The sequence below is a fragment of the Corvus moneduloides genome, chromosome 23 (assembly GCF_009650955.1).
Source record: "Corvus moneduloides isolate bCorMon1 chromosome 23, bCorMon1.pri, whole genome shotgun sequence".
Classification (NCBI taxonomy): Eukaryota; Metazoa; Chordata; class Aves; order Passeriformes; family Corvidae; genus Corvus; species Corvus moneduloides.
In genome coordinates, this window is record NC_045498.1 from 6247455 (window position 1) to 6273239 (window position 25785).

The 25785-nt window shown below is 53.3% G+C and overlaps 1 protein-coding gene across 1 annotated transcript in view; it reads right to left on the reverse strand.

The window, feature by feature from the left end:
* Nucleotides 1-4337: 4337 nt before the first annotated feature.
* Nucleotides 4338-25785, reverse strand: part of RUNX3 (RUNX family transcription factor 3) — a 35578-nt gene continuing 14130 nt past the window's right edge. Inside the window, exons 4-5 of the mRNA XM_032132398.1 lie at nt 18531-18695; nt 4338-7789 (exon numbers count right to left, since the gene is read on the reverse strand). Of these exons, the coding sequence (XP_031988289.1) occupies nt 7266-7789; nt 18531-18695 (689 nt within the window). The 3' untranslated portion in view covers nt 4338-7265. The remainder of the gene's footprint in view (nt 7790-18530; nt 18696-25785) is intronic.

Below are 25785 nucleotides of genomic sequence, written 5' to 3' on the forward strand. Positions count from 1 at the left end.
CAGGAGCCCAGGGAGCATCACCAACAACCCCAGCCGCCATGCGAGCGCCCTGCCTGACCCTCGGGGGCTGCAGCAGCGGGGGGGACGCTCCCAACCCCGCTCCCCAGGCGGATCCCGCCCCGCCAGCGCCCAGCATCCCGGGGGGAGCGGCGCATCCCGAGGGGACCCGCCGGCCGGGGGTGCCCGGGTGGGGCCGGCGGGAGGCGGAGGGAGCTGCGGGTGCTGCGGGTGCCTCCGGGAGGCTCCGGGAGCCGCCGGGCGCGAGTCCCCCGCCACACGGGCCTGCCCCGTCCCGCGTGAGCCCGGCCCACGCAGCAGGTGCCCGCCCGGGGCGCTCACCTGGGGGATGCTCCGGGACGGCCCCGCGCACTCACACACGGGGCGCGGCCCCGGCTCCCCTGCCCGCCCCTCCTGCCCTAATTAGAGCCCGCTATCGGCCCATCTAACGCAGTCCCAGGGTTAATGAGGCCTCGCTCTCCGTCGTGCCCTGCCCCGGCGCTTTGAAGTGGAGCTGCGCTCAGGGCCGGGTGTCTGACAGCGGCGGGATCCCGGCGCTGCGTCGCTTAACAGCGTTTTTAGCTTCTGTGGGCTAAGCCAAGAATAAAGACTCACATGAGCCTATTTTAATTTAAACTCTTCTGATCTCCCGGCCCAGCCCAGCCTCTGCAGAAGAAAACACCTTCGCTGCGTCCCAGGCTGCTGCTGGCAGGAATTAACAGTTACACGGGGGCCTTGGTTTGCATGGACTAAAAAAAAATAAAATGTGCGATTAAGCCACAGAACAGCACACGAGGTGCTTGCTGAGGCTTTCAAGATGTGGTTTTTGGGGCTGCCAGCACCTGGATGCAGGTCTTGGTGCCATCAGGAGGTGACACGGTCCTGCTTGGTGGCATCTCTGATGTGGCTCAGGGCTGGAGGGGTGGTGTCAGGACAGGCTGAAGCTGGGGAGAAAGAGCTCCCTGAAAAATGGAACCTCCTGAACAAAGCAGCCCCTATGACCTCGGAACAATGTTTTTATTCGGTTGGTTTTGTATTGCACCAAACTGGAGAAATTCTGAGTTATCAGGAATGAAGGATTGGGGTTTTTTTTTAGGGTTTTATACTTTGGGCACTGGACCAGCCCTCCACCTGCTGCTCCTCTCCCAGCTCCCATCCTCCCCAAGGCAGCACTGAAGGAACAGCCAGTTGGGGATCCCAGCCAGCATGTCCTGGCCTGGCCGTGGATTTGCCCTTTATGGATCCCGTGTTAAGAGCTCCTGGCTTTTCCAAACAGTGGGAATGGCACCAGTTACCTCTCAGGGGTGGGAAGGGGACAGAGCCCAGAGAGCCCAGGCTGAGGGGGCCAGCGAGTTTTGAAGAGAAGCAAAAAGTCTCATTTCTGTGCCTGTCCGGGAATTAAATGGATGAGAAAAACCCCCCAACCACTCCTCTATATAAAATACATGTATATAAATGTATATAAATATATCTCTCCCCCAAGGCGCGAGGTCCCGCTGAGTAAGTGGATGTGAATGACGTGTAACCCAACACTTGCCCAGACACCCTAATGAATTTTCCATGTTTTCCATCATTTAGCTTCTAAATAGGCAGCATTCACAAAAACACCCGGCCCAACCCCACAAACCTCCCATCCTTTCCAGCAGGAAGGCCCTGCAGCAGGATTAACCCCCCGTGGATGCCCATGGAGGTGATGCCAAAGTGGGAATCTCACTCTGCTCCAGCTGGGTGCCCACAGGTCCACGGGTCCCTGGTGGTGCTGGATGGGTGCTCTGCACCTCTCAGGGCCATCTGGTTCCATTTCAGAGGAACTGGATTTCATTCCTATTTCAGATGAACAGAAGTGGGCCTTAATGATGCTGATTTGCACATTTGGGCACGGTTCATTAAGGGCTTGATGTGGGCAAGGCAAGAGACAGGATCTTTCCCCTACATCCTGTGTAGCCCCAGAATTTATGCAAGTTAAAAGATTATTTACCAAGGCGATCTGGACACAACAGAGTCATTGAAACAGAGGCTGGGCTTTAGAGTTCGGGCTGGAATGAGAACATAACAAGTTTTTTGCTGAGACTTTTGTTAGCTCTGATCTCAAAGGAAATAGTCTTCATTTTCCCTAAGAGATTTTTTAGTCCAAACTCCACATAATTTAATATCTGAATGCTCAAAAAATAGCTTTCCAAGCTCCAGCTATTTTTTTTCCCTCTTTCAGTTTTCTGTTGCAAAAGAAAACCCAAATATTCCTGCTCTGACTGCCCCACTCTGCTGCTTCCAGCCCTGTTTTTCAGCGTGCCCCTGGAACAGTGGGAGTCCTCAGAGCCTTTGGGAGAGGCTGATGCACCCCACAGCCCCACACTGCTGTGCTGAGGTCCAGCTTTCCCATTTAAATTCAACAAATTGGGGCAAAACCTGTGTGTAAGCACAATGCAGCAGCAGCACGTTGGATGTTGAGCGTGGTAGGTGGCCCGGGTAAAAATATCTCCCATATAAAACCATCAGCCTTATGAAAGTATCACCCATATAATCATACAAATAACAATAATGCCGATATAAAAATAATGCCCATATAAAAATCACACCGCTCTGGCCCTCAGGTGCTGGGCACATTTAGCACCATCAGCTCCCTTGGCCTCCCATCAGGATTTTAGGTGCTGTTGTTCCCCTGGCACTGGTTTGGTCCAGCTCATCCTCATCCCCTCCATGGGCACCAGCACCAAAACCACTTGGCAGAGGGCTTGGACCCCACGGATCTCATGGATGATCCACTGCATGTCAAGACAATAAAATCCTTTTTATTTATCCTCTTTTTTCCTCCCTTTCCTTCTCCTTCTCTCTTCCCACTGCAGCCCTAACCGAGGCTGCGAGAAAAGCACGGATCCGTTTGGAACAGAAAGTTCCTGTAAATAACAGCTACACCTCAGGGTGTTTCCTCTCCCGGTAGCTGTGAAGAAAAGGCAGCTATGTCTCGGGTTTTCCTTGGAACATATTCCCGCTGGCCAGGGCTGAGGAGCCGGGTATGAGCATTTATTGTGGTTTGGTTTGGGCTTTTCCTAATTTTTTTTATTTTTTTTTTTTTTTTTTCTTTTTCTTTTTTTTTTTTTTTTCTCTTTCCACTCAAACGCCGCTGTGGGCTACGCTCACGGAGATGCTGCAGAGGGGAGACAGAGCTTTGGGAATGGCTCATGAATAATTCTGGCGCTGAGTGCCCCGGCTCCTCGGGAGCCCCGGCCCGCAGCGCCTTGGCATCGGATCCTATTGTGGGCTGGGATCTTTTTCGTTTTGCCTTTCAGCTGTCCTTTGGGCTCTGGAGGCGAGCGCTGAGTGCTGAGGGGTCTGGGCTCGCTCCGCCCGGGAGTTTGGGTCCTGCTGGATTTGTGTGGAACTTTTGCGGCTCGGGACGGCGCTTACAGGCGGAGAGCAGGGAGGGGATGCAGGGATCACCCCGCCAGGGCTGCCCCCGGGCACGGGGAGTGCTCCAGACCCCTCTGGAGAGGTTTAAATGGGTTTTCAAGGAGCTCAGGTCATCCCATCCCATCCCATCCCATCCCATCCCATCCCATCCCATCCCACCCCATCCCATCCCATCCCATCCCACCCCATCCCACCCCATCCCATCCCATCCCATCCCATCCCACCCCATCCTACCCCATCCTATCCCATCCCATCCCACCCCATCCCACCCCATCCCACCCCATCCCATCCCATCCCATCCCATCCCATCCCATCCCACCCCATCCCACCCCATCCCATCCCACCCCATCCCATCCCATCCCATCCCATCCCATCCCATCTCATCCCATCCCATCCCATCCCATCCCATCCCATCCCATCTCATCCCATCCCATCCCATCCCATCCCATCCCATCCCATCCCATCCCATCCCACCCCATCCCACCCCATCCCATCCCATCCCATCCCACCCCATCCCACCCCATCCCATCCCATCTCATCCCATCCCATCCCATCCCATCCCATCCCATCCCATCCCATCTCATCCCATCCCATCCCATCCCATCCCATCCCATCCCATCCCATCCCATCTCATCCCATCCCATCCCATCCCATCCCATCCCATCCCATCCCATCCCATCCCATCCCATCCCATCTCATCCCTGCCTGCCCTCCCCCTGGACACCCTTGGGGCGCCAAACTGTGGCCAAGAGCAGCTCCCAGACACCGGGTCTGGCACCGGGGTGTGCTATGAATGAGCGGAAAATCAGCCTGGAGAAAGAGCAGCGCGAGGAACTTTTCTCTGCACCGGGGCAGAGCAAGAGCCCCGTGAGGAGCCTCCCCCTGCCCCGGGCACGGCCCCCGGCGAGAAGTGACAGGCGGGAGGCAGCGCGGCCACTTGTAACCATTTGTTTATTGTTCCACATGGCATTGACAGGATTACACGGCGGCCCGAGGCCACGGCCACGGCCATCGGAGCAGAAATGACCCCATCCCAGAAAAGCAGAGCTGTCCCCCGAGCCGTGGCTCTGTCCCCACGCCATCCCCGCGGAGCCCGGCCGTTCTCAGGGAAGCCAGAGCAGGGAGACTCCTCCAGCCGCAGCTTTCCCTAGGACTTCTCCAGGAGCAGCCCCTCCTCTTCCTCTCCCCCTCCCCACCTCCCCCCCTCCCCAGTGACAAGTGCTACAGGTTAAAAATTGGGCTACATATTAAATATAGGGCATTACCTTCAATTAGGGCTGGGGTATTACACAAATAACCACATTTTTTGGTATCACTAGCATTTTTTTTTTTTAATGTCCATCGTGAGACACCATTAAAAAACCCAATAACTTTAGCCTTCTTTATCTACAAAGATCTCTGATCTCATCTCCTTAGTCTGGTGTTATTTTACCCTGCACATACAAGTATTAGAAGCATTATTAAGAATCGTATCCTTCAACACATTTAAGAATTATATTATTATAACAAGTAAGATCAAAAATTAGATTTTATAGTTAAATATTCTGTGAGCCAGACAAAGGGGCTTTACTGTACAAGCGATTGTGCATTTAAAAAAAAAAAAAAAGCAAATTATAGTGCAAAGCAAAAAACATTGGCCTGTCTCGTGACCATTTGCATACAACAGAGGTGCATCTATTTACACCTTCACATGACAATATGTCATAAAAACAACATCGTTGCCATTCTTTTTATTATTTTCTCTTTTAAAACTCACTACAAACAGTCTTAAATTAACCTACAACTACGAATGCCTTGTTTCCTTTGTGCTTTCAACCAGTGGGATGGGATGACAAATGTAAAAAGGCATCAAAACCCAGGCTGCCCTGTGCAGCTCCAGAGCCAGCGAGTGCCGGCGCTAAGGCAAGTGGAGGTTGCATTTTTGCTGGGGTAAGGCTTTTTAAAAAAAATTATTATTATCATTATTATTATTACTGAAAAGAGTTGTTCTTTGTTGCTTATGGAACTCTGAGTGGTCATGGCAGCTCTCCAGGGCAGCCAGGACGTGCTGCTCCAGCCTCGCCGTGGTAGTGCAATTACAGCGCTCGGTGCTGAGGGTGACCGGCTGCCAGCTGGGAGCTGGGGACAGGTGACAAGGCTGGGATGGTGTCACTGAGGCACAGGGGCTGGGAGGGCAGCTCTGGGGGTTCAATTTTCTTAGATTTATGGGAAATTTTTTTAAAAAGTCGTGCTTACTGGTGGCACTGGGACTGTCCTCTTGCTGCGGGAAGGGTTCTGCAGGGCAGTGGGTACTGCAGTTATGGATCCCCAAGAACTTGTCTGTGCACCCTCAGCCCTGCCAGCACGAGGAATCCTGAATCCAGCCCCAATTCCCATGCCAGCAGAAGGCACAGCTGGCCTGCTGGAGGTGACAAACCCTGTGTTGTGCATCAGAGCCAAGCCCCTGACCCGGCCTTGGAGAAGCCCACACCACCCCTCCAGCTGCCTCCCATCATGGCCCTGTTTGGTTGCAATCTCTTTGGTATCAGCTGTGAGGGTGGGTGGTGCTTGGCAGACCTGGTTCCTGCAAATGCCACCTGATGCCACCGACACCAAAGGCACCTTGAGTGCCCCCTCTTCAGCTTATTCCTCTACAGCCAGATCCCCGTGCTCGGGGTCACCTGGGGGAGGGACAGGAGGGTGAGGGGATGGAAAAGGCTGCACAGCATCAGTTCACAACATTCCCACCACCAGGAGTAGAAGTTGCTCCTTTCTCCAGATCTCAGGGCTTTCAGGATGAACTGACACGTGTGAGTCAGAATAAGAAGTTGTGTTAATCCTCTGTGGGTGAACATGGGAAAGGACCGTAACAGAATCGTGATGCTTTGCCACTAGCTGCGAGTGTTGCCACTCAGAGGGGATGAAAGGAACACCTGGAGAACGGTGGCAAGGCCTTGCCAAAGGCTCCTGAGCCCCTTGGAAGTGCATCTCAAACATCTTGGATTGTCCTGAAAGCCGCCTTCACTTCAGCCACCATCACTGAGGTTTGCTAAGGGGAGCAAAGAGCTGAATGGTGAGGTCAGGACAAGAGAGCAAACACACAAAACAAAACATCTCCGTAAAAAGTACATCTCATGTGTAAACATAGAGGGGAGGGGTTGGCCAGGCCCGGGGTCAGCCACGTTACTGATTGACAAACGACGACAATGACATGAAAATGAACAATACAACCTCTGTCGTCAACAAATAATAACAATAACCACATCACAGCTCCTGTTCACATGGCTGACTGAGCCCCAGTGCCCCTGGCTGTGCTGCAAACCCCACTGCTCTTTGGTGCTCAGGGACCCTTCACCAGCAGGGAGGGAAGGACAGGAGACAATGGGGGTTTTTTTTCTATTTTTTCTCCTTTTTTTTTTCAGTTCGGTCCTCCTGCACTGGCAGAGAGATGGCTCGGACGACTCCCTGGTGTTTTCTCTTCTCTGAACCATTTTGCAGAGGAAGGGTGAGCTTCTTCTCACTTTTGAATGCTTTATGTGGGGAAGAGGTGTGAGTGAGATGAACGAGAAGTGTTCTGCAAGTACCGAACATCTGATTCCACATGTCCTCGGGGTTTTTTTCCCTATGTACAGTCCACATACCTAAAACATACGGAAGGAACCACATCAAGCGACACATTCAAGCCTCGTGGGTGTTCACCTTGAAATGTAACGAAGGTCTTGGTCCATCTTCGCCTGATGTTTGCATGCAGAGGATCCTGGTTTGCTTTGGGTTTGGGAGACTTTGGTTTACCTTTTCCCTCGGCATCGCTTCGGTCGCTCCCAAAAGGAGCCACGATGGCTGATTAAGTTAAAGACATCGGTGCCCCGCTGAGTTCCTCCTTAGTAGGGTCTCCAGACGGACTCATCCATCCTCCCCGTGGTGCTCATGGTGGTGGGGGAGTTGCTGTGGCTGCCGTCCGCGTCCACGCCGTCGTTCTGCGCGCCCAGGCTGGGGTTCATCAGGTTGTTCCCTGCCGAGGCGCTTGTGCAGGACGAGAGCATGCGGGTGGGCGAGCGCTCGCCTCCCGCCACCATGGAGAACTGGTAGGAGCCCGAGGACGTCCCGTAGTACAAGTGGTAGGGAGAGGGGTTGGCCTGGAAGGGCCCGCTCTGGTTCTGCGTGGAGCCGGGGTAGGGGGGCGGCAGGTAGGTGTGGTGGAAGCGGGTGGTGGTGGGCATGCTGGTCATGCTGATGCCCCCGATGCCCGTGGCAGAGGGCGTGGCCGTGTAGGGGAAGGCGGCGGACATGGCGCCGGGGTAATGCATCCGCGGGTCGGAGAAGCGCGTCTCCGTCAGCGCCGGCAGCGTCGGGAAGGAGCGCTCGAACTGCCGCGGGTCCGAGAAGGGGCTCAGCTCCGACGTGCCTGGCGGGGTGCAGGAGGAGAGGGGGTGGTTAGATCACTCCCAAGGAATTAGAAGGAAAAGCACCTCTTGGATCTGCCAGGGAAGAGAGCTGGGGGGACTTAAATAAAAACCCTAAACCCATTTGTTTAAGTTGCTCCCATTTCCTGTCCTAAAATTTGTTGTTTCCTATCCAAGAAGGGACACGGCTAAGCTGACTTCTCTTAGGGGTCTATTCATCTCCGGCAGATTAAAGCAGCACACCCCATAAACACAGAAAAAAGATGTTTAGCCATGACATCAGCTGTGTAGTAAATAAATGGAGGCAGGCCCCAGACGGCCGGGCCCTGGGATCATCCATCCCTGCTGTATACACACACACACACACGGAGACAGGCAGGAAAAGCTGGAGCCCAGACCAGCCTGCTAAGCCTTCTTGTGGGTGGCCTGTTCGTGCTGATACCATCAGGGGATGGAGCTGATAAACACACAGCTGAAAACTCCCAAGCCAGGAGCCACAATATCCCTCTGCTTGAGTTCTCTGTGTATTTTTCTCCTTCCAAGAGGATAAAGAGAGTGAGAAATTCAGGCTCTCTGCTGGGGGAAGGGAGACTCGGGGCAGCGTGGTAGGGATGTTCCCCAGCTCTGTTGGATAATGGAGCCCCTCATGCCTTTTCCTGGAGGGTCTAACCCCAAAGGGGGTCACAGCCAGCTTGGAACTGGAGAGGAACCTTGGCTTTGGATCCCATCCTCCTGTGGGAAGCTAAGGTTAGAGGTGGGAATCCACAGCAGAGGCTCCTTTGAGGAGCTGGAGGCATTCCTGTGGCTCTCTCCGCTGTCCCAAGGCTGGTGCCATCCCCAACAGAGCCCAGGAACCTCTGGCCTCGGTGAATCAAGGCAGGGAGAAATGAGTTTTGTGCTCCAAGCAGAGAAGCGAAACCTCTGTCCTTGAGACCTCCTTTATTTTCCTCTTGTTAAAAGCAGGGCCTTTCTCCTTTGCTAGTGGGATGCCATCCAGCCTCAAAAGTGACTTTTTTTGGTCACATCAGCTGGATTTTGTATCCCTCAGAGCAAGAGAATGCGAGGTGAGTATGCTAAACACGCTCGTTGGTTTTGGAGATGCGTATCCATACAAACACACACACACAGGATTGTGTGGCTGCTCTGCATGCACAGGGACGTGTGTTTTAGATTTTTTTATTACAATGAAGCATTTTTAACTTCTCAGGGCTGGCGTTCCAGGCCCTGAAGCATTTCCCCAGGAGAAAACACTTGATTTAATCCCTTCCAGCTACCCAGTGACACGGGCACGCTCTGGAGGAGCAGGTATGGAGGGGATTTGATGTGAACCTCCCTTCTGATCCCAGGTGAGTCCTTCAGCCGTGGAAGGAGAAGGGGAGGCGAGCATCCTCCCTCCCCTGCAGCCCTTTTGCGGGCGCCCGGCAGCACCTGCCTTCCCACGCAGGCTCCACAGAGGGGAAAGGCGGGGGAGCACCTGGTTTGTGAACGTGGCTGTGGCTTTGGGGCGAGATAAGAGAGGAGCAGCTCAAAGCTGTCCCGAACCGCACTGCTCTGCACACACCCGGCGCTGGAAAGCGCCCGTGGAAGCGTGCTGGGCCGTGCTGGAAAAGCACAGCGCTGGGAAAAGTGCTCCCAACCTGATTTCACAGCCCAGCAGGACGCTGGGACCCATCCCAGAGCCGTGCTACAGCCACAGCTGCTGCCAGGCACTGGGAGCTGAGGTTTGGAGACCAGCTCTGCAAGAAAGAAGCAGCCTGACCACAGCCCCGTGGCTTTAGCAATCCAGCAGCATCACAGCTTGAGATAGGAGCATGGCACAGAAACCCTGCCTGCACCTGGGCTGGAAAGAAAAAGTGCTGTTTTCTGAATGCCTCCCCTAAAACTCAGCAGACCTACACTGAGAAAAAGCAGCCTCCAAATCCCCCTCAGCCCCCAAAACAGCCAGATTGCTGCTCGCTGCCTTCCCAGATGAAAATCTCCAGTGCTCAGACCACGCCCCTTCATTACTTTTCACAGCTCCATAAATAATATTCCATAAAATGCAAATCGAAATCAAACCTGAGCGCTCAGGGCACATTTCCCTTTTCCTCTACAACGCACTCAAAGAGGGTTTTTTTAGAGGCTACATTTTATTGGCCTGAACTTGCACTGCTTGGCAGTGGGTCCCTGCTACTAATTTAGACAGGAGTGTGTAAGAGTGTTAATTACGGGCTCTGTGTGTGCGATGGGCACGGCACAGCGAGGCTGTGGGGTCTGGAGATACTCAGGTACTGCCTGCCAAACACGGGTGGGCAGAGAGGGAGCTCTGCCAGGCTCTGGACCCCTGGAGAGAGCACTCTGCAGAGCTGGGAGCTGCGAATTTGGACCCCTCAAAAAAGCGAATCCTTCAGTGCGAACCCCTCAAAGGGAACCCACACCCAGCAGAGCCATGAGGTGTCCGAGTGGCCGTGACCAGCTCGCTTTCATCCCCGCCGGCCTTGGGCTCTAAGTCTGACGCAGAATAAAGCTCCCTGACCAGTATGAAGTTAAAAATAAACCCCCAAACCACCCCAAAAACAAAACCCCGGTGCCCCGGCCCGCGCAGGGCCCGCCTGAGGCGGCCGCGGCCCCGCCGCCAGCAGGGGGCGCCCGCCGGGCCCCGGTGAGGCGGGAAGGAGGCGGGAGGGAGGCGGGAGGGAGGCGGCCGCCAGAGGGGGCCGGGGCCTCGCCTTCGCCTCAGCTCCGGCACCTCGGGGCTGCCCTCTGTCCAGTGTCCTTCACCTCGGGGCTGCCCCTCCATCCTGTGTCCTTCACCTCCAGGCTGCCCCTCCATCATGTCTCCTTCATCTCACAACCGTCTCTCCAGCTCAGCACCCTCACCTCAGCATCCCCTCCATCCTGGCTCTGTCACCTCAGGGTTTTCCCTCCATCCCATCTCCTTCACCTCATGGCTGTCCCTCCACGTCAACACTGTCACCTCACAACCGGCCCTTCCGTCTTGGTCCTCGCCTCAAGGTTTCCTCTCCTTTCCATCTCCTTCACTTCAGGGCTGCCCCTCCATCCTGGCTGCCTCAGATCAGACCCACACAGCCCCAGCCCCTGCCCTGCATCCGAGGAAATCTCCATTGAAAAAACCCCAGCGAGATCCAAATAAAACACGGCCATTAATGCCCTCCATAACCACCTAACTCAGCAGCAAGAACTCTTTGTCACAGCCAGGATCAAACAGCAACCTGGAGCAAGCAGCTGCTGAGAAAAGCCAGGGGAAAAGGAGTGGGTGAAGCTGCACCCTCAGACCCCGTGTTCCCTTTGGAATCACAGCTGAAAACGGGCTTTAAAAACCCCATCTCGCTGTCCCCTTCCCCAGCACATCTCACACACATCTGCTCCGTAGTGCTGCCTCTGAGGATTTACTACGGTTTTCCCTCACTTACTCGTTGTCCAGCCCCCATTTGCTTTTTTGGACCCTGGCAATACGAGCTTGAGTATTTCAGTTGTCCAGTTGCCAATCAAAATATTTGAAGGAAATGTTTATTTTCTTCTCGAAATCACACCAGCTGCTGCACTAACTGAATAAGCCCATTTAGCTGTAAGAATTTAACCATTGTAAGAGTGAATTGAGTCCCCCAACTACTCCAAAATCTGACCCAATCTATCAGCGGAAATGTCAATGTTTTGGATGGGAGTTTGGGGAAGTGTGGAATGTGTATTAAATAAAAGCCATGTAAAGGTCAAAGCCCTGATTAGTAATGCCACTGTCTCCTCCTTAGGGCTGAGCTGCCCCGGGGACCGCGGAGGCCGGGACACACCCCGTGATTTACTTGTGCAGCTGCAATTTGCACCTTTTGAGGACCCCCAAGTCCCCCTGCACGTGGGGCCGGATAGAAACAGGCTTTGAAAGCTGCTCAGCCCCTTTCCAGCAGCTCTCTCTCTCTGCCTCGGAGACAATACAGGTCTTTCCTTGGGTGGGTGGTGAGGAGATAAATGCAAAGAGATGCCCTGATGGGAGCCAAACCTCAGCTGGGTCATGGTGGCAAGGGCTGGCCATGAGGTGGGAAGGGCTGGTTCGTGAGGCTGCTAACCACAGAGGTTTCTCTGGGTGTGTTCAGCCGTCTCCCTTAAGACCATGCTGGGTTTGGGAGCTGCCTTGGATGGAGTGGAACTGGTCCCTGCACCCTGGCTGGGTCAGGGCTAGTGGATGTGTTCTGAGGTCGCTGGAAGCCTCGAGGAGATGAGGCAATGGACCCTGCAGATGGTTTTAGGGATTAATGTGCATCCATCCCAGCGGAGCAGTGGGTGCTTCCACTGGAACACGTCTGCTCTGCCTGGAGGGAGGAAAGGGCAGCAAAAGCAATGTCAGGACATCTTCAGTGCTGCAGGGACACCTAAACAAGCAGCTCACTCCGGGCACGTGGCAGAGCATAGCACCGGGGCCTGATGTACAGCAGGATCATCATTATCAGATCGTCTGGCTGGGGCCAGGCAGCGACGACGGACGTGTGGAACCTGAGCAGCTCCTCAGCACCGCAGATGCCACCCTCTGGTCCCCACCTTAGAGATGTGGAGAGCACACAGAGGCTGATGAACGCAGTCAGCAATAAACATGAGCTTGGGTGGGTGTTACACAACAAATACTCCCAGTGTGTGAGACACACAGAGGATAAAGGGAATTTAAAGGGAACTTGATAATGTGGCACTCTCCAAGTGGGTAGAATATAAAATATCTTCAGTCTGGCCATATATCACTGTTCTAATTCTATGCATATGTGTGCCTTGCAAAATTGTCATGAAAAATCTACCCCGGGGGAAAAAGCTCTCCTTTCCTGTCTTAATCCACAATGATTGACGACAATGTAAACACTAATGATACTTTATGCTTCTGTATATAACACACCAGCATGTGTGTGATGAGTGGGGACAGACATTCCTGCTCTGGATATATGTTTGGCTGGTTTTTCTCTACTCACTTATGTCATGTTGGACATCCAAAAACATCTTTGAGCATTTTTCTGACCTTTGTCCCTCTCTGCTTCCTTCCCTTGATCACAGCAACTCCATGTGGGAGCATGGAGAGGCAGGTGGCCAGAGAGGGAGAGAATCTCCATGGGAAGGTGCACGAGATGCATCTGATCTGTGAAGCCCCAGCTCATCTCTAGAGAAGGCGCCGCTCTCCTCCCCACCCACGCATGCAGGCACGCTCTCACGCCTCTGTCACGTATGTTAACAAGTTCATTTGTTTCCAAGTCAGAGCCAACTAAAAAAGAAAACGGCCCCTTCCTCCCAGCCCACGTAAAATAGAGCAAAATATATTTTGGGGGAGGAGGGGAGGTGTTGAAAAAAAAAGGAGGGTGTGAACAGCATCCGTTGTTACACGCCCATGGAGCGCTGCTCTGTATCTGATAGAACCAGCTCACTAACTGGGTGCACGGACTTCCTCTGCAGAGTCTGAAAAAAACCCAAACCCCAAACCAAAACACAACAACACACAGGTCCTTATCACAGCATCGCCAGGCACCACCTCAACACTGCCAAGCACGTTTGCTGCTCAATTTTGTGATTCTCCCTGAACACCGTGTGCTGTCGTGCACACACACACACGGCCCCAAACCCACCCCGCTGAACAGCACAAACCCAGCTCCTGGGTCCTCTCCCAGCACTTTCAATCCCACCCCAAATATGCTGGGCAGCAGCAGAGCAGGGAAATTCCCAGGTGTTCCCAGCTCAGTGAATCATGCACTGCATCTCAACCTCCTTTGCCAGCCCTTCCAGGTCCATTGGGATGCTCCAATTCACTGGACCCATTCTTCTGGGGAGGACCCTGTTCCTAATTCCAGTGTGGATTTATCCAGAACCATTTCAGCCCCATGTCCTGTGCCTGCAGTGTCCTCCAGAGCTTACATTAGCTCCTCTGCCTCGCCGTGCTCACCCCCTCGACGTATTTACACAGAACAATCAGCTCCGCTCCCCGCCTGCCCTTTGCTAGACTAAACAAGCCCAGCTCTCCCCGCTTCCTCTCCCGGCACAGCCTCGCTCATCCCAGAGCTCTCTGCCCGCATCCCCCTGCCTGGCACATCCCGCAATCCCCGCCGCTGCATCCCGCCGAGCTAATGAATAACGGTGCTAATTGGAGCGGGTGGGTGGGCTGAGCAGGGATCGCAGGCACTCCCCTCCGCCCTGCCTGCGCTTTGCTCTTTACCTGTATTCAAAGGGTATTAAAACAAATTAACAAGCCCTGACTACATAAAAGGAAGCTGCTGGATTTACAACCCAGCCTGCAGCTAGACCACCTTGCCTGCCGAGCAGGTTTGGGCCAGGCCACGTCTGCCATGGGAATCCCACTGCGGAGGGGTGATGGCACGGGGGGCTGCAGCGGCCAAGAGCCCGGCAAGGCAGCGGCACCCCGGGCTGGGGGCTCCCCACCCCGCTCTGAGTCTGGCACTGCGGATCCCAGCACACCGGAAAATCCCACGTTAAAGGCGGGATGGCAGCCCTGAGGCAAATTCCGAGGGACTCCTTGCTGTTCTGTAGGGATGCAGCACCCTGAGCTGTGGCTTGGGGACGGCCACACGGGCAGGGCACAAACGCAGCGCTCATGGGTGCCTGGACTCTGTCCTGGGGGAAGCTCCCATCCAGCACTGCTCTGTGGTTCATCTGTGACAGTTCCATGCCAAATTCACTGAAGGGACATCACAAATGTAACGGAGAGGAGCAGAAAAGCAGTTTAAAGATAGACACAGAAGCCTGAAAGCAGGCAGGAAACCCATCTCGAGCATGTTCCTTCCTTTGAGGCTGAAGCTGAATCCCACAATATGTTTTCTTCCCACTAATGCTTGCCTAGCTTCCTTTGGAAACAATTTAGTCTCTGCCCGTGGTAGAATGTTTTTATCCATTAAGAAACGGATATTTTAAAGAAACCATAAGTCAATCTGGACAGGGATTAGGAAGCAGCAATTCAGTGTATTTGCTGGGCCCATAATTCAGGACTTAACCTCAGAGCAGCCACGTTGCATTTCGGAAACAATAGGGGCACTTGCTGCCTATGCCAAGAGGCTTCTTAAAAGTAATGTAATACTTTAAAAATGTATATTTAAAAAGAGAAAGAGAGAGAAAGGCTTTACTTTAAATGGCGAAGCATTCTGCTGATGATAAAAATGTTGCGCTGGCCTGAAGTACTGGATTGGGAATGAAGCTGGTTAAAGCTGAGCAGTTTCCAGATCAGGAGATCTGAAGCTCCTTACCAGTGAACACAGAGTCTCCCAAAAACCATTCAGCAGGCTCTGGGGCTAGGAGAGGCTTGCAAAAGAGTCCAGTATTTACTGTCCTCCCTGTGAAACCAAGGGAGTTTGGCTTCTCTGGAGAAAAAAGAAGAGTGTGCCAGGGGGATGTGAAGTGCATCAATCAAAACAGCTCGCTCTGGCACCGAGGAGATCCAATCTAAAATCCCTTTGCGATTGTCCTGGTGAGCGCAAGGCCCCTCAATGCTGCTGGACAATGCACACAATTGCTTTTGAGTGGTTGAAGATGTTTCCACCACAGAACTCGAGCGTGGGCGGTCCTGCTCTACTGCACTGGGAACAAAATGGTTCAGCCTGAGCCACTGCCAAAATGTGGGCAAGGGAGGACACGGAGAATTGGGGGCTGCTCCTGGGGAGGACGTGTGTCTGCCACCATCCCACCTCCCCTGAGCCAGGGGGCCCTGAGCCGCAGCTGAAGGCAGACAGAAGAAGTCCCTTTAACATCTTGCTTCACTTCTGAGAGCTACTTGATTTTTTTAAGCTAAAAGGCAAAACTCGACTGAAGCAGGCACGCAAGGCTCTGGCTTCGCATGCCCCGTAATAAGGAACCATTTCAAGCCATCCTAATGACAGCTTGGTGTCTCGCTGCGGGGATGGCAGAGCTGGGATTGCAAAAGCTCAGATTTTCCAGACCTCTCTGGAGAAGCATTGGGCCAAATCCTGAACAGAGGCTCTGCTCAGTTGAAGCCAGGGAAGCAGAGCTGGATGAGGATGGGGGTCTGCCTGTCTGACCTGCCCAGCCACTGGGCCAGATTCTCATCACAGCTACAGGGGATGAACCCAGAGTTACCCTATTTACCCCCCTAAAGCAGTGCAAGTGGGAATGAGATGGTGTGTGCAGGCTTGCCGGTGTCCATCCCATTTGGGGGCAGGCATGGGAAGGGATCAGGTCTCTGCCCATCTGAGTGGGGCAAGGCAAAGCCAGAGCCATTGAAATACCCTGACAGTGGAGAGAGCAGGATCCGACCTGCTCTGCCTCGGAGCTGCGCTCTCTCCTCCCATATTTCCTGGCATGCCCTTCAGGAACCATCGGCTTTCTCTTACCGGGAGGGTTTTGGTTTGAGACCATTTAACCTCAGGATGATCGTTTTACATGGGGGCTATTTATAACCTCCAGGGGCTGCTTTACTGAAAGCCTCTGCGAGTGGCTGAGGGCCAGACCCTTCTCCCACTCACGGCGGCGTCCTTGCTGTGATCTCCACCGCGGCCACGGCTTTCGCTCCCAAGGAGGAGAGATTGGACTGGGCCAGAGCAAACACATCTCCCAAGAACCCCGGTTCTCCCAAATTAAAACACTGTCTCCTGCCTGCCTAAAAACCCAAACTCCACGGGCTGTGTTCAGGGATTTGGGGTGCCGGGATCCTGCCAAGGCTGTTTCTGAGCATCCCAGCTCCCAGCCTGGTTTTGCCAGGAGCGGATTAGGCAGCTTGTACAAACTGCTTGGTCAGCAGAACAGGGAGGCCGAGCACCCCCAGCACACGAGTGGAGGGAGCCGGGCACTGGTGGAGAGAAAACCTCCCTGGCCTCCTTTTAATCCCTGCACAGGGATGCTAAAAACATTAACCTTGGGAAGCACCCCCATCAAAGATAGCGGGGGCCGGATGAACCCCAGCCTGCCCCGTCGCCCCTCCCAGCTGGTATCTCGTTCTGCTTTCCACTAATCGGCCTCTCCTGTGTGTTACCCAAGAACGTGCCAAGTCGTGAGAATTACAGGCCTGTTAACTCCCCTGTTATTCTTGGCACGGGCCGGGCTCCACTTGCTCGGGTAAAAATTATGATCTTTGTGAATAAGCTGTGTGTGTGCGAGAGAAAGAGGGGTTTTAAAAATTATGATTATGATTGGTCATAGCCAGAGCTGTGTCAAAAGGACAGGGCTGAGATGAAAATTACTGAGCTGGTCCTGCTCCGAGTTACGCTGATAGGAACCCACAGTCATTTTAAGACGGTTCCTCCAACTTGGGAACAAGGGAGCCAAGAGCAGAGCGTGCACAAACCGCCTTTTGCAGCATTCCTGGGACTTCGGATTCACTCCGCAGGAATGATTTCAGAGGCTAATTTTGTGTGTCTCCACTCCTGCTGTCACTTGACATTTGGGAATTTGGCAGGGGCGGTAGCTTGTGGCCAACTTCATTTTTTTTCTCGTTGAATTTGTGTCATCACCTGATTCTTTGCTCCAAACGACGCTCTTCGGGTTTCTGGCACTGCAGGGGGCTGTGCTAATTTAAAATACAAATCTATTTTTCTTCCCCCAAGAATCTCTTTCTTTATGATGTGGCCAACGGGACCAGCCTAGAAAACCCTTTCTCTCTCTCTTGCTTTTGTAAAAATACTCAGATGATAATCCTACACAAAATGCCCGTGTTCTTCTCCTAAACTGTGCTAATATCAACGAAAATTCCAAGCATGGAGATTTGCATTTCAATGAGAAATAAATTAAATTTTCACTGTAATTTTGGGTTGGGAGGAGCAGCGCGGCTTTTACAGTTCGGGTAACATTTTCAAACATGTTTTTACACCCAAAACCCCCTCTTTGCCAATGCCTTTCAAACAAACACATCCCTTCTGAAAATGCAGCACGAAGGCTTTGGGAGCTTTTTCTAGGAAACCTTCCCAGAAGGGCCACTTCTCACCAAAATTCCAAATACGGACAGCTTAAATGCTATTCCTTGAAGACCTGTTAGTATCTCTGCTGATTTCTGAAGGAAAAGAACCAGTGAGACTAAAAGTGCATGGAAAAGGAGCACGGAAAAGGACAGGAGAAGAGTCTTTTAATTCATCCTGGTGGCATCTGCCTGTGCAGAGAGACGGGAGCAGCACAGCAGCTCGATATTTCCAAATGCCTTGCTTAGTTTGGGACTGAAATTCCAGGATTAGCAGCCTGATCTCTCTCAGGTAACTGCAGTGGCAATTCCTCCCCCTGTCCTGGCAGCAAGCTGCAGATTCCTGGGGAACGCCCAGGGACTCGGGCGCTCGTTGCCGCTGGCAGATCTGGGAAGAGCAAAGGCTCTGTGTGTGTGTGTGTGTGTGTGTGCCCGTGCAGGTGTGCATCCGTGTGGGGAATTATGCTGGAGCTGGGCGAGGGATCACCACACTTGGCACCCACACAATGATAAGAAACCGTTGGGATTAGCATGTAAAGCACGGAACAGCCTCTCTGGCTGATGCATAACCATAGCGCGGCTGCCTTCATGTCAGAGGAGCTGCTGGGTTCAAAGTGTGCTGCTCTCATCTCCCTCGCGCTCCTGCTGCTCAGTTGTTCCTCAAAACCTAGATCTAATGGTGCTGAGAGTGATTTAATGGGTGCAAAAAGGCTTCCAAGGTCAAGAAATCCACACAACCCCCTCCGTGGCGCCTTAACCAGGGGAGAGCCGGACTCCAGCTCTAAAATACCATCCACAGGGTTGTTCCCACTCAGCCATGTCAGGAACACAAGGGTTTGGGGCTGACACTGGGACACCCAGGCAGTTACCTTGGATTGGAGTTTGAGCCTGGGAGCTGAAGTGGCTCGGGGTGCTGAGGGATCCGCGGGGGTTGGGTGTTGTCGGGGTGACTCTCATGGACTGGCGCAGCCGTTCCAGCTCTCCGTAGCGGTCAGTGAAGGGTTTGGCTTGGTCTTCCAGCTTTTGTCTGTGCCCTGGAACATGATAAAAGAGTCTGGTATCTGATCAGCTCCCCTTTGGCTGCAGCACCCTGGTTACACAGGGAGCCAGCAGAGCCTCTGTCTCTGTGGTTTGCTGCTATTCAGTGGGTGGCAGCCCCGGCAGAGAGCGGCTCTCAGGGGAGATGGACGCAGAGTGACCCCCGGGGGAGGCCCCAGATCAGCCAGGAAGTCTCTGGTCAAAGAGCTGGATCAGGATGCCCCTGCCCGAGTGACCAGCCTCCACCAGCCCTCACTGACCCTGAACATGGAGGGGAGACATGTAAGGCAGGAGAAACCACGTCCTGGCGAAGTGGGGACTGGGGAACCAGCAAACATTGATTTTAAGTATTTTCTACAGCGTTTGCTCATTGCTTAAAGAACAAACTCTCGTCTTACTCCAGTCCCCTCCCAGCTCTGCCCACCCAGCGGGGTCAGAGCCAAGTGGGGCTGGAGGAGGCACAGGAGGGATGGGATCAGCCCTCGCTGGTACCACACCTTGGCCACCTCACTTTGCTTCTCTCTGTTCCTCTTTCCTAGCCTTAAAATGGGCAGACTAATCACCCACCTCCCCCAGGCAGGGCAGCAGCTAATGAGCGTTCCTAAAGCACTCCCAGCTCCTTAGGTAGCAGCTGCTGGCACAGGGCAATAATTATTAAATTTATGCTAATTGTCCCAAGGCGAGAGGCGCATGAAATGCACTTGATACATAACTTTCACATTTTACTGTATTAATCATCGCCAAACGGCTTCGCTCTCTCTGGGCCAGATTCCAGTCTCAGTTACACCCGCACAAAGTTGGAGGGGCTCCAGAGGAGCCTCAGCTTTACATCAGTGCGGGGTTCAGACCTTGGTCTCTCCTTGTGCCCTCCCTGCTGCAGCCAGGCTGCCCCACAACACCCCCAGCTCTGCAGCTGCTGCGAAGGGACCTTCCCAAGGTGGCACCGCCTCATCCCGGCACAACCCCAGCGCTCAGGGGCACCGGAGATGTGCAGGCACGCCGGGAGATAGGCTGGGAAGAAACCCGTCTGCAGCACTTCAGAGAGCTGGGCCTTATCAGATCCTGCAGCCCGACATTCACCAAGCCAAGCTCAGTTCTTGGTGGCTTATAAAGAAGAAAAGCAAAGCAAAGCAGCGCGTTTAAAAGGCGATAAACTCAGGCACCTCTCGCTCGCACCCCCCCCTGCCCTTCCCCCTCACATCTGCACAGCTCTGTGAGCCCGGTGTCAGTTTATAGCAAAGTCACAGAAAGTCCCCACACTTCCCCCTCTTTAAATCCAGCATCTGATGTTTCCTGATCTCCCATTTGCTCAGCTCAGGCTGCACTTGCCAGGCTGTCTGTGAAGACGCCGCATGGCTGGGATGGGAGGGAAGAGCATCAGCTCCAGAGGGGAACTCACACGCCCAGCTGGGCTCCCACCAGCAAACCCCTCCCAGCCACAGTTTCTGAGGGGCTTTGACCCCCCTCTGCCATCTCCACACCCACCAGCCCCTCCAAGCTCTATAATCCCTTCCAGGGGTGTGAGAATCCAAGCTGGACGGAAAACATGCTGGCACCAGAGAGGAAAACCTGGTGAGGACGAGCCCGGCAGAAAGCAAAAACCCAGCAGTATTTTGAAAATGTATTTTCCCTGCTGTGTGAAGTAAACCAAGGAAACCTCAAAGCAACACCATAAACGATCTCTTCTCATCTCTGTGTGTCCCCAGACCTCAGGCACCTCTGCATTATCCAGGGCCTTTGGAGTCAGGAACAGCATCGGTCACATGTTGCTTTCCCCAGGGGAAAAGTATGTGCACTGAGGTGTCTTGTTTTCACCCACATTTTATTATTTCACTATACAGTTAAGCACAGAAGAAGAAAAATGGGGTTATATTTCACCTTTAACCAGTTTTTTTGGGGGGCAGAGCTTCACAGGAAAGCCAAAAGGACTTCAAAGACCCAGAAATCGAATGGAAATTAAATTCCCTTCCTCTATCTCAGCACAAACTCTATCCTGTGGTGGTATCTGGCATGTGACGGGGAAAATCCTGAAAAAATATATCAAGTGATCTCTATGCTGATAATGTTTTTAGAGATTATTCAGCCGTGCAACCCGACCAAGGACTTCATGTGGCTGTGTCATGCTGCACTGTGGTTGCTCCAGTCCCCGCGCTGTCTGAACATGGGCACAGCCCCGTGGGCTTTGTTACCCTCGAGCAAACACCCTCTAGAAGGGGCTGGTTTGTGGGGAAACCCACCAATTACCATCAAAAGCCCCAAACCCCTGAAACTATCTTGCTGAAAAGAAAGTGGAAAACTTGATGCAAATGTAAGTCAAGGCAAACACGGGGGTGGTGGGATCAGGGCTCTTCCCAGCTCTCCTAGACCCTCTCCAATCTGTGTCCCCACGTGTGGGATCTGGCAGCCCCAAACCCTGTGAAACAAGGCAGAGAACGAGTTAAAAACCACCAACTTGGCCTGCCAGGCCTCTTTAGCTCAGGCTGTCTCCCCAGGACTTCCTGCCGCTTGTCACTTAGGGCTGGGGACGTCAGACTTTGTCACGCAAGAGAGAATCGCTGTTAATGGGTTTCTTTCATCAGAACAACCTGAGCTTTTTAATTTCTGCAGCGGTTGGCTTCATTAAAAGCCCTTCCCCATCTGCCCACAGCTGTCATGGAGAGGAAACCAGTGAACAATAGCTCATACCTTAGAGAACAGGAAGGTGGTTTCTACCTTCACCCAAGCACTGACTCAAAGCCTCCCGAAGCCAGTGGGCGGATTTTCACCCAACTTCAAACAGCCCCAGCCCTCATCCCAAGAAATCTGTCTGAGAAGCCTTAATCACCTCAGCCTGTGAATTTTGGGGCACAAAAGCTGCTGCTGGGGTTGGAGATTCTGCACTGCATTTCCAGCTGGGCCAGCGCTGGCTTGCAGGTCAATATTTATGGAAACAGCAGAGCTCAGTACGATCAAATGGTGGCAGCTCCTGACCTTGGGCACTCCTTGTCAGCAGCACCAGGGTTTTAACGCTGGATCGGGTTTCAGAATCGGTTAACTCCAGTATTGAACATGACATGATGTAAACATTGACAGATCACCTACGATCCTGATGTAATAACAAGATCTGTATCAGCATATCAAACAAACGATCCCATTGAACACTTCCCAGCTGGAAGAGCCGACGTGAATTTGACACTTTAGGCCAGTAATAAGAAGCATACTGGAAGTTTTGGGTGTTTCCTTGGAATGCAGACAGCGAAGCAGTGTGTGCCACACGAGCTCGAGCCCTCAGAGCTATGATTTAGAGACATGCTTTCTGCATTAAAATATTTCAAAGACCAAACAAAGCCTGCTCTTCCTTCTAGGAGTGTGCAACCTGATGTGGCTTCCCAAGCCGGGACTGGGGATGGGGTTTCCAGGCTGTGGAGGGGGAGTTCCAAAAAGCAGCTGATTTTCCCCAGATCACTGAGATGCAGAATATAAAGTTGATCAAAGGTAGAAAGGAGCTCCAGGAACTTCATGGCTCGAGTGACACCACAATCCCACAGCTGAGAGATTTGCTTCAAAAAACCCCTCCCTGGGGTGAGTGGGAGCCCCAGCCCCCTGATTTCTCTGTAGATGAAGTCAGATGAGAGCCGAGGAGCTGCACAGTCTCCTCCCACCCCTGCTGGGCTCAGAGCTGGGTGTCACGTTCATCCCCAGCCCCTGGCTCAGCCCCGTGCTGCCAGGGGCCGGGAGAGCAGATGTTGGGAAGTGGCTTGGCCCTCCCCGGGAGCCTGGCTGCGGAATGCTGGCGGCAAGCTGCAGCGGAGGAAACGCCGAGGGACGTTCATGAACACACACACACACACTGCAGATCAGTGCCTCAGCCCCACACAGGAGGAGACGAGAGCCAGGAGAGGGCATGGGCTGGCACAGCAGCTTGAGCCACGCTCAGCCACCTTCAAAGCATCCAAGCATCCCCCTGGCATTCCACCGTCCTCCCACCAAAGCTCCCACCAAGGCTCTGCCCAAACATTCCCAGCCTGACTCCAGGGCTGAGCCAAGCTCACCAGGAGCAGTCCCTGCACACAAAGCCATGGCTTCGTCTCTACACGTCCGTGAGAAGGGACCACAAGAAAGCAATCAGCAGTGGATAAACTCCATCTCAATGTGCAAAACACCTTTCAAATCCCTGCCGTAGCCCTGGAAATAGGTACTTCAGAGAGACACGCCAGTCCTCTGCAGAGGCTGGAATTTTTCCCCAGTCTGAGTCTCGGCTAGACTATCAAGTCCCAGCATGTGCTCCAGAAAGAAGCCACATGTGAAACTCCTGTGTTATGGGAACAGCAGGCCTGTCCCTTGCAGCAGATGCTGGGCTGGTTTCATCTTCGCACACCTCTAACTCAGGGCAAGAACATCGCTCAGGTCCTCTCTGAAATCCCACCTCCAGCTCGAGACCCACCAGGGGAAATTCCCAGCCAAGAAGACTTCGGTGGAGCCCCACTGCCAGGGAAGGAGGGAAGGGAGGACAGTGCAGAGCAGGGAGCTGGAAGGGACTCAAAGATGACGCAGGATGACGGAGGTGCCCTCCGAGCCCCGGTGAGCGCCAACCCCACTGCTAAAATCAGAGCTCAGGAGTTCACAGGAGGGAGCAGGAGGGAAATGTTGGGAGGCACCGTCCCTTGTGCTGCTGAACAAAGTCAGGCACAGATAACTCATTATTCACATGTTTGAAGTTGGCCTGCTTACGCCATTTGGAAGGAGAATCAGTCACGGCCGGGCTTTGCTTTGGTTTCCTCTGGCTTTCGTGAGACACTGCTGCTACTGTGTTTCTGCAGCTCGGGGAGAAAGGGGAGTGTGGCGCAATGCACCCCGGCTCGCATGTCCTGGCACAGCGTTTACACCAACAACCAAAGGAAAATAATATTTAAAGGGGTGGGGGAGAGAATTAGGAGGGGGAAAAAAAAGGAAAAAGAAAAAAAGGCTGCTAATTTATAAAGCTTTTTTAGCTGGTGGTGGTCTGAGATGAATTGGCTGCCTCTAAAAGGATGAAAATAAATATCCCTCTTTTTGAAGGAAATAGGCTGGCTCTGGGCCAGCTGGCAGGAAGCACAGAGATATGTTGCATTTACAGTAGGTTTTTTAGTGTCTGAAGCTCCAGCAGCGGGAGAGATGTTCGTTCTGGGCAGGCTGGTATTGATTAGGAGGCTTTGGGAGCCCCTGATCTCCTCTCACTCCTGGCTTAGTGCTGAGACTTTGCCTCTGCCTCTCTCCTTGCCCACCCTGTGCCCACCCTGGTGAGTCTCTGATAAACCCTGTCGGGGCCTTTGATTGCGCTGGGAGACCCCAAAACTGAGCCCTCTGGAAGGAAAACAAAGCAGAGCATTAATTTAAACAGAAATCCAGAGTAGTGCTTCCAAAAGCTCTGGGGACGGGAGAGCTGTGGCCCGTTCCCAAATCAAAGGGAACATCATGCCCAAATTTCCACGCAACTGCTGCTCAAATGCCTGAAGGACTCGGGCTCTCCATTCCCAGGGTTTCAAGAGTCTTTCTGGATTTGCAAAAATATTTGAAGCCCTTCGGAACACAGGGAAAGCTGGGAGCATTCTCAGCAGTGGGTAAAATTCAGCAGGTTTAAGCATTCAGCCCACTTGTGCCTTGCTGAGAACCCCCACCAGTGCTTTCCTGCCTTTTTCGATCCGTAAGAACTCTGAAAATCTGCCCCGAGACTGCGGAGCGAACAGGGTGGGGGTTAAAAGTTGTGATTTACAGATGTGAAAGCTGCAGCCCGGGTGTCACAGAGCAGCAGGTGGGTGCACATCTGCGGGAAATCGGGCAGCTTTCAGAACAGGGTGCAAAAACCACCAGCCCTGACGGCCTCTCTGCAGTCACTCCCCGTTCCAGGAAGGCAAAATTCACTTATGGGCTGTGACCTGGTTCTCATGGAATCAGGCAAACTCCCTGATTCCAAGATTCCCGAGCTGGGTGCTGGGGAGGAAGCAGACGGATCTCAAGGACATCCAGCTGGTATTGCCTCAGCCCCGGCTGAGATCAGATTTTCAGATTCCATAGATCCATGGAGAGATGCCAGTCCCGGTGAGTTCCTGCTGCTATCTAACAACCTGGACTGGGACCTACCAGTAGAGCTGGTTTCTCCCAGTTTGCAACCTGTTCCATTAGGGCAAGCACATCACATTCCTTGGGGTGACACTGGTTAAGGACACTCTGCCTGGGATGGGGAGGACCAGCTGCTGGGTTCAGCCCTGTGCAAGGAATGTGCCGTGGTTCAGCTGATGGAGCTGAGATGTCCCTGGCGCTGTGGGGAGGGAGCAGCACTTTGCCAGCCCAGCCTGTCCCGTTTGGAACAGACCTGAACTTTCTCAAGGTTTGAGGATGCTGAGCGCTGCTTTTCCCCTTTGCCCCAGGACAGAGCTGGAGCTGAGCCCTGGCATTTGAATACTGATACCCTTGATCCCAGGACTGAGCTCCAAGCTCCATCTCCAGATCCTGGCTGGAATTATCCTGCTGGATAATTACAGCTCCTGCTGAGCTTTGCACTGGAAGGAGGAGCCCCAGAGGGATGGCACCTGCACAGCACCCTCACCTTCCCTGCATCCTCCCCAAAACCACGGGAGCAGAGCTAAGCACGGGAAAAGGGGCTGCCTGCTCCCACACCTGATTTGGGGATGGGGAACCTCCCAGCACGGAGGTTCCCATCCTGCTGCCACTATCCCCAGAGGCTGGGAAGGGCACCAGGGACACTCCCTGCTCACTGTGCTCCTCTTCTTCCCCCCCTCTCTGCCCCCTCCCACCACGGCACGTAGAGACACTGGAAAGAGAAAATAATGCAAACTCATGTCTGAGCCCCTTCCGCTGCAGGAGGTGATTGATCTGGGGCTGACTGCAGGACAGGTGACTCCAGCAGCGGAAGAGAAGGGTCTTAGGAACTAAATTTCATCTCACTCTGAGTCAAATCCTCTTCCTCCCTCCGCCACATCATTAAAGTGATTGGTTGCACTGATAAGCCCTTTTGGGAGGGAGGAACAAGATGTGTCCTGCCTGACATCTGATGTGATCTTGTGGTTTTGTTTGATAGTTCTGGTCCTTTAGCTGTTGTCTTCCCTG